The 12,270-nt window shown below is 36.4% G+C and overlaps 1 protein-coding gene across 1 annotated transcript; it reads right to left on the bottom strand.

The window, feature by feature from the left end:
• Window positions 1-3,144: 3,144 nt before the first annotated feature.
• Serpinb2 (serpin family B member 2) lies at window positions 3,145-11,802 on the bottom strand. The gene is made up of 7 exons (XM_021172987.2): window positions 11,635-11,802; window positions 8,161-8,280; window positions 5,789-5,917; window positions 5,265-5,382; window positions 4,846-4,988; window positions 4,088-4,252; window positions 3,145-3,549 (listed from the first exon to the last, which is right to left on the bottom strand). The coding sequence occupies exons 1-7, from the start codon at window positions 11,800-11,802 to the stop codon at window positions 3,145-3,147; spliced, it is 1,248 nt and encodes a 415-aa protein (XP_021028646.1).
• Between the last annotated feature and the right edge of the window lie 468 nt (window positions 11,803-12,270).

Below are 12,270 nucleotides of genomic sequence, written 5' to 3'. Positions count from 1 at the left end.
CCACTGGCCTTCATGCGGCCATTCTTCTTTATCACATAGGAAAAAGCAAGAGAACACCAGTGTCACTGTCAGGTATGTAGAGCAATGGTGATGAGAATGAAGAGAGTTATAGGAATACCATAAAAGCCCAGAGGACCGAGAACCATGCACTGATGGTTCCACTTTTCATATATATACAGCTTTTCTGGTAATCTGACGACCGCTATGGAGGCCACGATGAAGTGGAACTCTGGATTGCACAAGTGAATGAAGCTTGTGGTAGGAAATTTGATGTGCCTACTGAGCCTGTAAAGAGCAGATATGATTATCCATTTCCAGCTGTATTTTTAGCTGAATGCATCGGACAGAGGCTCCAGATAGACAGACCACCGACGTTGACTGACAACAGCTCAGCAGGCTAACTAGGGATGCATCCTTGTTCAGGGAGAGGTTTGTTCTGGTAGTTTATGCTGCTTATGTTGATATCTAGATACTAGTTATCCAGTGATCTAGATATCTGAACACATTTATATCTAGATTCTGCTGAAGGAACCAATTTGCTCATCTTTTCCAAAGTCATGAGACAAAGGTGTTCTTATTCTTCTCCATAAACCTCTATATTTCTTTCCTACTTAATTAAAATTCCTACTTAAAATGTACTGTCTACATCAATTGAATCATGCTTGTGTGTTATTTTGTTTCCTAGTAGGGCAAAAAAGAGCAAGTAATGGAACCTGGTGGTATAGACCCCTAATGCTAACTATTCAGGTGGCCAAAGCAGAAGGATTACATGTGCAAGGCCAGTCTGGGCTACTTATTTAGCCCCTGTTTCAAAAATACATAGACTGGGTTGAAGCTCAGTGGTAGAATGCTTCCTTAGCATATGTGAGGTAACAGGCTCAATAGCTAATACCACAAATAAATAAAAGACAACAGAAAGAGAGTAGCCGGAGAAAGAGAGAGGGAGATGGAGAGGGAGAGGGACAGGAAGATGGAGAGAGAGAGTGAAAGAGAGAGAAGGAGACAGAGAGAGTAGGAAAGGGAGAGAGAAGGAGAAAGAGAGAGAATGTAAAGTAATATAGTACATTGACTTTATTGTGATAATTTTGTTTTTGTTATTGCTGTTTATTGTGTATGTACATATCACATTATGCACACATGTCACTAGTAAGGAAGAAGAATAGGAACAAAAAGAAGTAGGAGTGTAAGTAGAGCCACACCTTTTAGTCACACAATAGTTATGTTTAGACAAATTATTAGGTATTCCAAAACGTTTAGAAACAGAAAATATGTAAGTACCAAAAAAAAATCATTTCAGTAGAAACCCAGAAGGAAATAGGGAGAATTAACCAGGAACAATTGAGTGTGCAATTCCAGTGGCATCATAGTCCCTGAGGTGAAGCTATCTAAATACCATAAATTGGGAAAACAAGGACATAGACCCTCACTTGACTACTAGCATGCTCAGCTTCTGTTGGGAGTCTTTCTCCTGTTCTTCAGCTGGCTACCTTCTCATTTTATTTTTCCTTGGTCCAGAGATAGGAGCTCTGCTCTTTTATCTCCCTACAAGGGAACCTACTCTGATCATTAGGTCTCTACCGTGTTTACCTATATTGCATTGTCTTCCAAAAATTCTGTTTCCTTCAAAGGATGCCTCAAAGGACTGACATAAACTGTTCTGAATTGATATGTGTCTTTCTTACTATGAGAAAGGGGCTCTGGTCAATTTGTCTACAACCAGTCTGTGGTGGTTTAAATAAAATTGGCCCCAAAGGCTCAAATATCTGCATGCTTAGTTAGTCCCTCATTTATGAAGGATTAGAAGGTATGACCTTGGTGGAGGAGATATGGGACTGGTGATGGGCATTGAAGGTCAGTGTATCTCTTGCTCTCTATCTGTTCTGTGGATCAAGATGTAAAGCTCTCAGCTTCTACTCCAGCAGAATGCCAGCATGCTTGCCACCATGCTCCCTCTATGATGATACTAAGTCTTTGAAACTATAAGCAAGCCTGATTAAATGCTTTCCTTTACAGGAGTTCCCTTGGTCATGGTGTCTCTTCATAAAAAATAGAACAGTAAATGAGACATCACTTGTCTTACTTAGGGTTTCTCTTTGTATGATAAAACCCTATAAACCAAAGCAACATGGGGAAGAAAGGGTTGGCTTCAGCTTATAATTTCATAGCACAGTCTAGGAACGGTACTAAAGCAGGGCAAAAACCTCAAGGCAGACTGAAGCAGAAGCCATAGAGGAGGGATGCTTCCTGCCTTGCTTGTTCTGCTTTCTTAGAGAAGCCAGGACCCCCTCCCTGTTCAGGAGTGACTTCATCCACAGTGGTTTAGACCCTTCCACATCAATCATCAATCAAGGAGATTGTTAGATGAAGTGGTGCACTCCTGGACAAACCACGCCAAGCCAGGGCAGGTCTCAATACACAGAGAAACAACCAGCCTATTAAACTTGGACAAACGTTTCTAAAACAAAATTCCAAAATAAATATTTGAACTTTATTATCTCAGGTATTTTGTTACAGTGATAGAAAGATAACTAACAAACAAGGATTGCTAAGTTTTATGCTCTGCATGGCTAATGGAGAACAACAGATAACAGTGTGTAAGTAAGCATGCTTACTTATGATGTAGTCCTAATTATAGATGAGTTGCAGATACATACATATGATATATAATGATAGAGATATAACATGGCTTTTGTTAAATACTTTTTTTCTGGGTGAATATCATGGGAAAGCACGGAAGACTCATATTTTTCCTTCATTATGAAATAAATTGGATGATTTTCTTTAAATAGAAAATTATCTAATTTTCTGCTTCTGTAGTGTTACAGTTTCATTAAACAGAGGACAATTTGTAAAGCAACCATTATATAAATAATAAATAACACTGTAAAAACTAAAGTTATAAAGACAAAGCAGTAATAAGGATGAACTAAAAAGACATCATCCAATTTTAGGAAACAAAATCATTAATAGAGTTATACTGTAAGCACTGAAGACTACTATACAGTTGCTTTTAGGTTATATTTAGTGTATAGCAGAAGTATAAAAACGTGTAGGAAAGTATTTAAACTTTTGGCACTTGAAGAAGCAATTCTGAGGCTTATAGTTCATGCTACAAAACCTCATGTAGAAATAGGTCTTCCCCTTTTAGGGTGAGGAGAATCTACCAAGAAATAGTATTGTGTGGGTAATTTTGTCCATGATAAAGAAAAGAAATGGATGATCGGCCACAAACTGTGGGCCACCATGGCCAGTTCTCCCTGTCATAACTGCCCCAGTCCCACCAGCTGCCACAGTGCCCTCCTCAGTGACATCCACACTGGCTTGATGGAACACCTCAGAAAGAAAAAGGTCATTCCTCTCAGACATTCCTGAGAAGTTGGCCTTGCCCTTGTTGAAGGCATCCTCCATGCCCATGCTTTGAAGAATGGACTTGAGTTCGTAGCTTTGTGCCAGTTTGAACTTGGGAATGTAGACCACAACATCATCTTCATCCAGTGTGTCTTTGCTGATCCACTTGTTGAAGTTAGTGAAGTTTATTTCACTTTCCAGCTGCAAAGCATAAAGAACAAACAAAAGGGGAACTTGAGAGAGAGAAAAAGCCCAAAGTCTAACATTAAAATCAGTTGCTGAGTGAGCAAGCTGTATTTAAGATTATGTGTGTTGATATCTATCTAAGTATATAGATATAGATACAATATAGAAAATATGATGTATATATATACAGAGAGATAAAGAGAGAGAGAATGCATGAAACAACAATTAATAAAAAATTAGGCCTTGGGTTTGAAAGACAGCAAATAAGGGCATAAGGAAGGGTTGAAGAGAGGAAATAGAAAGAAATGTTGCAATTATAATCTCAAAACATAAAAAAGTAACAATTAAATGAAGTTACTGTGTTTAAAATTTAATCAACTGGACAAATTTAGTAGCATGAACGATGTAAATTTCAGTTTTTTGAAAGTTTGTGACATAGCATACCAGTTGACTCATCAATTTCTGTAACAAATTACATCCCATTTCCAAGTCATAGATACTTATTTTGAACAAAGGAAAGTTTGATGACAGATTTGAAATTGTAATGCATTACCAATTCCAAGCCAGTGGATGCATCTTCAATCTCATCTGGAAGCAACAGGAACATGCTGATGTTTCCAATATACGGAAGTTCTAGGATCTGAGTCTTCAGGTCCTTTATGTATCCAATGTTCAGCTTTTCATGGAGGAACATCATCTGGACAGGTATGCTCTCATGCTAATATTATTATAGAGTAAAATATGAAAATCAATTCTCAGATGTTTGAGATATTTACACCAAGACTAAAATACTAAATGGTTTCTGTTTCAATGCTAATGAGAAAATGTTTTATCTTCAATCAACAAAGCAAATTATTTGTATATTGTTGACTTCTCAACTACTCAAACTTAATGGATTTTTTAACTTTATAAGCAATGATCTATAAGATAATAATAATAATAACAATAATAATACCTAAAATCAGACAAGAACTTAGATAAATCTTATTGAATATTTACAACAGTCTTTTGAAGTAGGTATTATTCTAGATTTAAAGATATAAAACCTAACGCATGGATGATGTTCATGATATAAATGTAGAACTAACATGTAAGTCCAGGCTTAAAATTATAAAACTGTGGACTTCATTTCTATTCACATCAACTCTTAGGAAAACTACTGAGCATACTCAGTAGCATGAAAGAGTCAATGCCAAACATTCATAAGCTGTAACTAGTAAGTTGTAAGAAAATTAATGAACAGACTCTAATGTTTTCTGTATCTTTGCAAAAGCTTAAATACATGTTAGGAAAATGCATCTTGTTTCATACCGAGTTCACACGGAAAGGATGAAGCCCATTAAGTTTCTTCTCAAATGGAGTTTTCCACTTTCCTTTGAAGTAGACAGCATTCACCAGCACCATCTTAGTGTCTTCATCTACAGAACCTTTGGGTAGCAGGTTTGGGATTTCACCTTCAGAAAGCACAACACATGTTTACATTTTATAATAAAAACTGTAGACATGCATTTAAAGTGTAACTTTTATAGTATCTGGAAAGACTTTTACTTCCTTTTATATTATTTTCCAAAGTTTTTCTCAGTAATCTTAGGTTTATTCAACCCAGAAGGAGGTGAAGGAACATTGACTTGACAAATTTTAAGGGAATGAGGGTGAATTTAAGAATGGCTTAATAAGAAAAATCAAAGTTTTCTATCTAGAAAAAAAGAAGAAAAATTCCAAAGGTTTACCTTTGGTTTGAGTCTTGACCCAAGAATTAATCTTTTCCCTAGCTTCTTCAGCACATTCAAGGAAGTCCACTGCTTCTGGTTCTGTTGAGTAATATTTCTTAGAGAGTTGGACGTATTCCTTTAAAGCAAGAAAACACCAAAAGTTATATACAGTATAATGTGGATAAGGGATAGAGTGACAAATTACAAGCTCCAACCAAACTAGTGAGACATGGAGAAATGGGAGTTGAGATGGCAGGGCCAGGTGTAGAACAATGGAACAGTGTCTTTAGCTGACACGCCAGGTCTAGCTCCAGCTGCCCTTTGCATTAAAGACTAAGGACAAAGGGATAGCTTAGGGAATAGAGGAGAATAGCAGTCACATCATCTGCTGCTTTTTTGCATGGAGTGTCCTCAACGGGGGTGCAAGAGACAGTCAGCTCATCCCTTAAAAGTCCACTCACAATTCTGACTCTGCTCTCAGGAATGGTGGAGCAGTTCTTTGAAACTGAGATACCTGCTGACTTTGGAAGAGCTTCACTTACTTCTTTGAATCTTGCAGACTTCTCTCCAAACAGCTTGTTTGCACTTTCTAATAAATAATCTCCCTGTGGTGTGTTGATTGTTGAGCTGAGAGAGGAGAAGGCTGAATGGATTTTATCTCCTGCTTGTGCCTTAATAAAAGGAAGAATTTTTTCATTTATAACACAGTACTATTAACAAAAGTATCCTAAAGGAATAACATTTTCTCAACACAACAATAAAGTACTGTACTCATGGGTGTTTTTCTAGTCCACCAGAGTTAAGATTTTTATAAGAATGCTGTTCAAAAAGACTTCAGTGATGGCTCCCATCTTTGATCCCAGCAGAGAGTCAGAGACACAAAAACTGAGTACAAGGCCCATCATAGCAACACAATGAGTTCAAGGCAAACTTGTTTGAATACCTCATCAAAAACAAAGAAAACAAACAAACAAAAACCAAAGCAAAACAAAAACCCAACAAGTAAAACAAACAGAAAACCACTACCAAAACCAACAAAACAGAAACAGAAATCCGTGTATAGATATGATGAGTTAAGGCTTTAAAGGTACATTTTAATTCATTTAGAATTCTACTATGTGTATACAGATGTGATGAGGTAAGGCTCTAAAGGTACATTTTAATTCGTTTAGAATTCTACTATGTCTATAGATTAGATTCCATTAGAAATAAGGAACTCCACTGCCCCAAAGAAATATAGGTTCCTTTGAAGTTTGTAAACTATAATATTTCTAAAGAATGTTTATTATATTACAAAATAGACACACTCAGAAGATCTAAAGTATAGTATTGTAACTATAGCTAGTGAGACTGTACTATTTTTGAGGTTTGTGATAAAGATATGTTTCAGTGGTGTTATACACACATACACAAACACAAACATACTAGAGATTTCATGTGTGGTTGATGTTTTATGTTATGATAATTATTTCACTATATATAGTGAAATATATTACACACATACATACAAACACATATACATATATCCTCAAGTTCCCAACATATGTATAATTTTACTTTCCAGTTATGAAGTTCTCAATGGAACTCTAGTGAAAAGTTATCAAATGTATATAGCCTTAATAGGTTCCCATTTTACAAGGTAGCTTCTACAGTAGAATAACCAGAGCTTTAGAACTTCACAAAATAAATGAGAAATCAGATGCTCAACTTGTAGTCTATGAATGTTGTGATGGACTGGCTCACAACATCAACTGAACTAGAAGGCAAGCCTGAGGTCTACAATGTTTCAGAAGACATCATGGAGGCTTTCCCTACCTAGACTATCCCACAGAATACCAGGTGGAGGGTGCACCAGGATATCCAGGAAAGAAAATTCAGGTGACATATTCTTATAATCTAATCATGGGCCTGGTTGTGTAAATTAGTTACCAAAAGTTTATTCTTAGACAAGTTTCTCTAATGTAACTAGGCTGTTGATATTTAAGAACATAGGATATGAAAAAGGTATTACTTCATATAATAGGTAATAAATGGACAAATAAATATACTATCTGTAATAAATTAGAAAGATGGATGGATAGATAAGTTGGTAGTAGGTATTTAATAGGTAGATAGGTAGGTAGATAGATGATAGATAATAGATAGGTAGATAGATAGATAGATAGATAGATAGATAGATAGATAGATAGATAGATAGATGATAGATAGATAGATCTATTGATAGAGTGAAGTAACAGGTATGTAGATACAGGCAGATAAATAGATGATAATAAATGATTGTCACTATGTAGATGAAAATAGATGATAGATATAGAGTAGGTAGATGAATGTAAAAAACAAATGATAAGTAGCTAGATAGATGACAGATTATTCAAAGATAGGTGGGTGGATGGATGAATAGATGGATGGTAGATGATAATAGATTATAAGTAGATGGTGTTGTCAGTGGACTCTCATGCAGTCACTAATGTTATGCTTCATTATTTCTTATTGTCCTCTTTCCCTTTTGAAATTCCTATCCATAGTTATGGGCATAAGAACCCAAATAATCTTGTAACATGGCAAACAACACTTTTAGAATACATAATATATACATATATATGTATAGTTTATACACACATACACACAGATATATGTAGTTTTGTACATATATGGCAGTTGTATATATATATGACAAACACATGTCAGAAGATTGTCTGAAAACAACCATGATGGAAAAGTTATCAACTCTTCTGGATTCTGTCCTAGCTTTGTGCCTCATTACTGGATGCCCTAGAGATATTTATCACAGCACCAAGTCTGAGTGTTGTATCTATGGATAGGAGAACTGTGCAACATTTCTTCTCAGTTCAACACTATGACTTTGAGATAGCAGATAGAATACAAAGGAAATATGAAGACCCAAGCCAGGCACCTGTAAAATAGCTCTAGGATAATTGTCCTTCTGTATCTGTTGTGAGAAATCACAGCCTCTGAAGTTCTCTGGGTTTCTTGGGGTGATACCATCACTGCCAATTTTGTTAAACTGCAGCACCTGCAATCAGAATCAGGAGGAATGATGACAGAGTCATAGAAAATTATGTCACTTCAAGCTAATGGTTCGGGTACCTTTCGTTTGGCATTTCTCAGCCTGTGGGTTGTGACCCCCTTGAGGGTTGAAAATCCTCTCACAAGAATCACCCAAGACCATCAGAAAACACAGATATTTTTCATTACAGTTCATAACTTGTAAAATTACAGTTATCAAGTAGTGAAAAAAATTATAGTTGGGGTCACCACAACGATAAGGATCTATATTAAAGGATTGCAAGAAAATTGAGAACCACAAATCTAGATGTTACTATGTCTGGTTCTCTGCCTTTGTATGTAGAAAAGAAACACAGACAGTCCTTCTGTATTGTAAAAATCCATGAAGTATGTGATTCTTATTTGTATAGTGGACACTGTAGAAATAAATTTTATTATGAGATAATTTATAAAGTATACTCTGAATTATCCAAATTTTATGGAGTTCTCAAATTATGTTGAAAAACACCAATATTTAATATTGTACTTTTAGCTTTTAGCTTTTAATTTTTAAATAAAGCAATTAAATAAAGCTCACCTACTTTTCTCTGACGTGGTTTCTCCTACCGAATACATTTTAAGCTGAAGCAAGTTAGAAGCCACAGTGAGCTTTAACATGAATATGGGCCACATAATTAGCAAGGATTACCCAAGATAAGTTATTCCCATATACTACATGCACTCATAGACAGAAATTAATATCTGTGTCAGGGGGCAATTTACAGGTACCTGATACACTGAATCTTTTTCACTGTAAGTAGGTAGATTCACCAAGCCCTGTGAAGATGGGGGTGGGGTGTAGACTGGCCTCTTCAAAGGTAGGTTCAAGCACCTTATCCATAAAACTGTCACCAACCCAGCATATTCTTCCAGACTTATATTCACGGGGGCTCCTACCGCTAATGTCTTTGGGGATCTCTAACCCCGAAACACTTCTTCATGAGGCCCATAGTGAAGAAGAATCCAACTTGTAAATTAGGCTGGTGATTAGAGCTTTGTAATGAAATAGGCAACCATATTGAGCCTTCTAGACAAGAAGGAAAGATGTTGGTGTTTGGGTTTTGTTTTGTTTTTTTTCCCTCCACTCTCTGAGTCATATGCCATTACTTCTCTTTCCTTCCCTATTTCTCCCTTTCAAAGAAGGATTATTTCCTGTATAGACTTTCTGGTTTTCCTACTTTCAAAAACAATTGACTCTTAAATTGGGGATTTCCTGGAGAGCAAGAGAGCTTCTCTGAATACCAGAAGGGACACTGCCTTACTGAGGACAGTATCTCTTACAAATCTGAATGTGAGGTGATGCTGGCACATGCAGGGGTTCAAAAAGGTAACTTGTCTGGGACATAATCACAGACTCACTCTACACATAGAGCTGACAAACATCTCTTGCCTTCAAACTGATATCCTGTAGCCCTGTGGTGTCTAGGGGATTTCCCACTCTATTCTGTTTTTTATTTCTGGTATAATAATAATACATCTTCTAGCTCACCATTTACCAAGTTGATGCCATACTTATTTGTAAAACAAGTATGTAATGTCACATGATGCTGAGTTATGTAAGTTTCTGAGCAGTATTCAGAAAGGTCATTTATAAGAATTAGAATTAATAAGATTTATCTATTACTACAGTTAGTTTCTAATTGCTTTCCCACTTTATAGATGAGAAAATTTGAGATTGAGAGAATTTCAGTGCCCTTATACACTTAGCTGAGGGCAATGGTAACATTTATAATATAAATCACATCTGTCATTGACCTACTTAATCTAGATAATTAATCTAGGAAGAAATCAGGAAACCCAGATAGGGCTGCTTGACTAAATTAAAGAAAGTCTCTTTTTATTTAGAAACTAAATAAAAGATAGCAGTTGAATTATAAAATCTCTTCATGCAGCAAAGTTATAAGAATGGTCCCACATTCATAAAGAACTTTCTTGATTTAGGAAGTTTGTCTCTGTTTAGAGTGAGCACTAGATGAATTTTTCTTCTAGTAGATCAAAATCATTTTTAGCAACCCAGAACAACTCAGATCTTCATGTGAGATTTGTGATCTAGCTATATTGTTCCTGGTCCTTCACACTTAACAGTTAAAATAACTAATGGTACCTAAGGTAAAATGTGGTTTTCTAGGTTTTCTCAAGGCAGAGAAAATAAAGAGGAAGAAATGTTGTACAACTCTACTACCATCAGAGTTGAACAATTGAATTTTGTTATGAGATAGGATGTTTAAATGGCCACAAGCATAGAGAAGAATATATCTACCTTCAGACCTACATTTATGATTGGTTTGTGTTGTCTCTGTGAAACTTTGTGCTGAAAAAAGGCACACTCAAAATGGTTCACTATGTTCCTGAGAAGAATGTATTTATGCTCACATAAATTCTCGTGGGAAAGCAGGAAGGAGCCCGTGGCATTTTGGTGTGACTGAAAGCACAATGCATGCTTGTACTCAAAAAATATATTGTTAATATTTGCATACATGTGAATGCAATGAAATTTTAATTATATGATTTCTACTTTCATGTCTCTGATATAACAAGTAACAGGATTGTGAGTAATTTAAACACTGTTTATGAATCCTCAGGTGTGTTATAGTATGTATTTTAAGTAGTTCCAAGGTCTGGGAAACAGCCCGCTGTGTGAATCTGACATTCATCAAGGAAGGAAATGGAAAACTTGACACATACATCTCTGACAATGATGTTTCATATGCTATCCATACTGATGTCAAAGACTGGGTGTCTAGAGTATCCTGGCCCCACTGTGTAAACGTAGTTTCACAGTTGGAAAATGTAGGGAAGTCCATTAAAGCTATATCTAACTATGCATCTCTCTGTGTGCTTTTTTCTTCCTTGTGACCCTGGCTTGAAACGATCAGGAAATATTTAACAAAGAGGAAGAAACCCTACCCACAGTGGCAAAGTGTTAAGAGAGAGCCTCAGCTGGAAGTTAGGAAGCCATGAGTGCTCTGGGGACCACATTGCCAGGAATCTCATCTGTACAATGATAATTTGACTTGAAACCAACTGAAGTACTGTTTGCTTTGCAAAGTCTGAGCGTGATATGATTTAAAGAAATATTTTATTGGTAGCTATTTTCATCCTTGTGCAGATGCTGCTAGCTTTCTTCTGTTTGCAGTAGAATAGTTTCCTGGTTTGGACATTTTATAGGTTCAAACATACAGAGTCCGTGTTGTAATGGCTGGTGATGATAATCATGCCACCATTCCTGTTTCCTTAGACTCAAGGTGAGCTGAAAACAGGAGCAAGCCTACCATTCAATTCTGAAAACCTGGTTCTGATGTGAGGTTTAAAGCAAACTTACTTGGGACATCTGCTGTTCAGTGTTACCCCCAGCACCGAGGAGAACTATGGCCAATGTTGATGAGATGCTCCACGGAGAGATAAAGATGTTCTGGGTAGAGTTTGATTTTTCTATCTGCTTAAGGAGGTTGAGGGCAAACATGGTGTTTGCCACAGAAAGTTCTTCCATTGTTTCAATCTAGAAAGAAAATGGGGAGAGAAAAGTTCTGTATGATGCTGAAGTCAGCAGAATAATATACACAGAGCCCCGCCTAAAGCTCGCTATCTGACTTTCCTCTTGGAACAAAATGAGAGAAGGTGAAAAACAGCTTATAGTAACCAATCCTGTGCAGATCGCTGTACCCTGACAGAACATTCCCCATTACCATCTGGAAATATGAATCATTTTTAAACAGGAAACCCTGCACTTTCATTTTCCCCAGACTTCCTAAACTATGTAGCCGATCCTGAGATGTGATGATCAATGTTATGAGGAATGACACTTTGTGATAGTCATATAATGATAAGAACAGTAATAAAAAATAACACCCACTGAATTCTTACTGTCTACATTGAGACCCAGCAGATCATAGACACTAAACTGTACTAGATATTCTACTTCTATAATCATTTAACCTTCACTGAAATCCTGTGAGGA

Source organism: Mus caroli, unplaced genomic scaffold (assembly GCF_978045245.1).
Source record: "Mus caroli unplaced genomic scaffold, Mus_caroli_1 scaffold_1, whole genome shotgun sequence".
Lineage (NCBI taxonomy): Eukaryota > Metazoa > Chordata > Mammalia > Rodentia > Muridae > Mus > Mus caroli.
This window is presented reverse-complemented; position numbering and strand designations above follow the sequence as displayed.

Bases quoted from the DNA above. Each gene is read 5' to 3' on its own strand.
- Serpinb2 (XM_021172987.2), bottom strand. From the start codon at position 11,802: ATGGAAGAACTTTCTGTGGCAAACACCATGTTTGCCCTCAACCTCCTT. The intron at 5,918-8,160 runs GTGCCTGGCTTG...CCTTTTATTAAG, and splicing joins ATCCTAGAGCTATTTTACAG to GCACAAGCAGGAGATAAAAT. The intron at 3,550-4,087 runs GTAATGCATTAC...TATGCTTTGCAG, and splicing joins CATCCACTGGCTTGGAATTG to CTGGAAAGTGAAATAAACTT.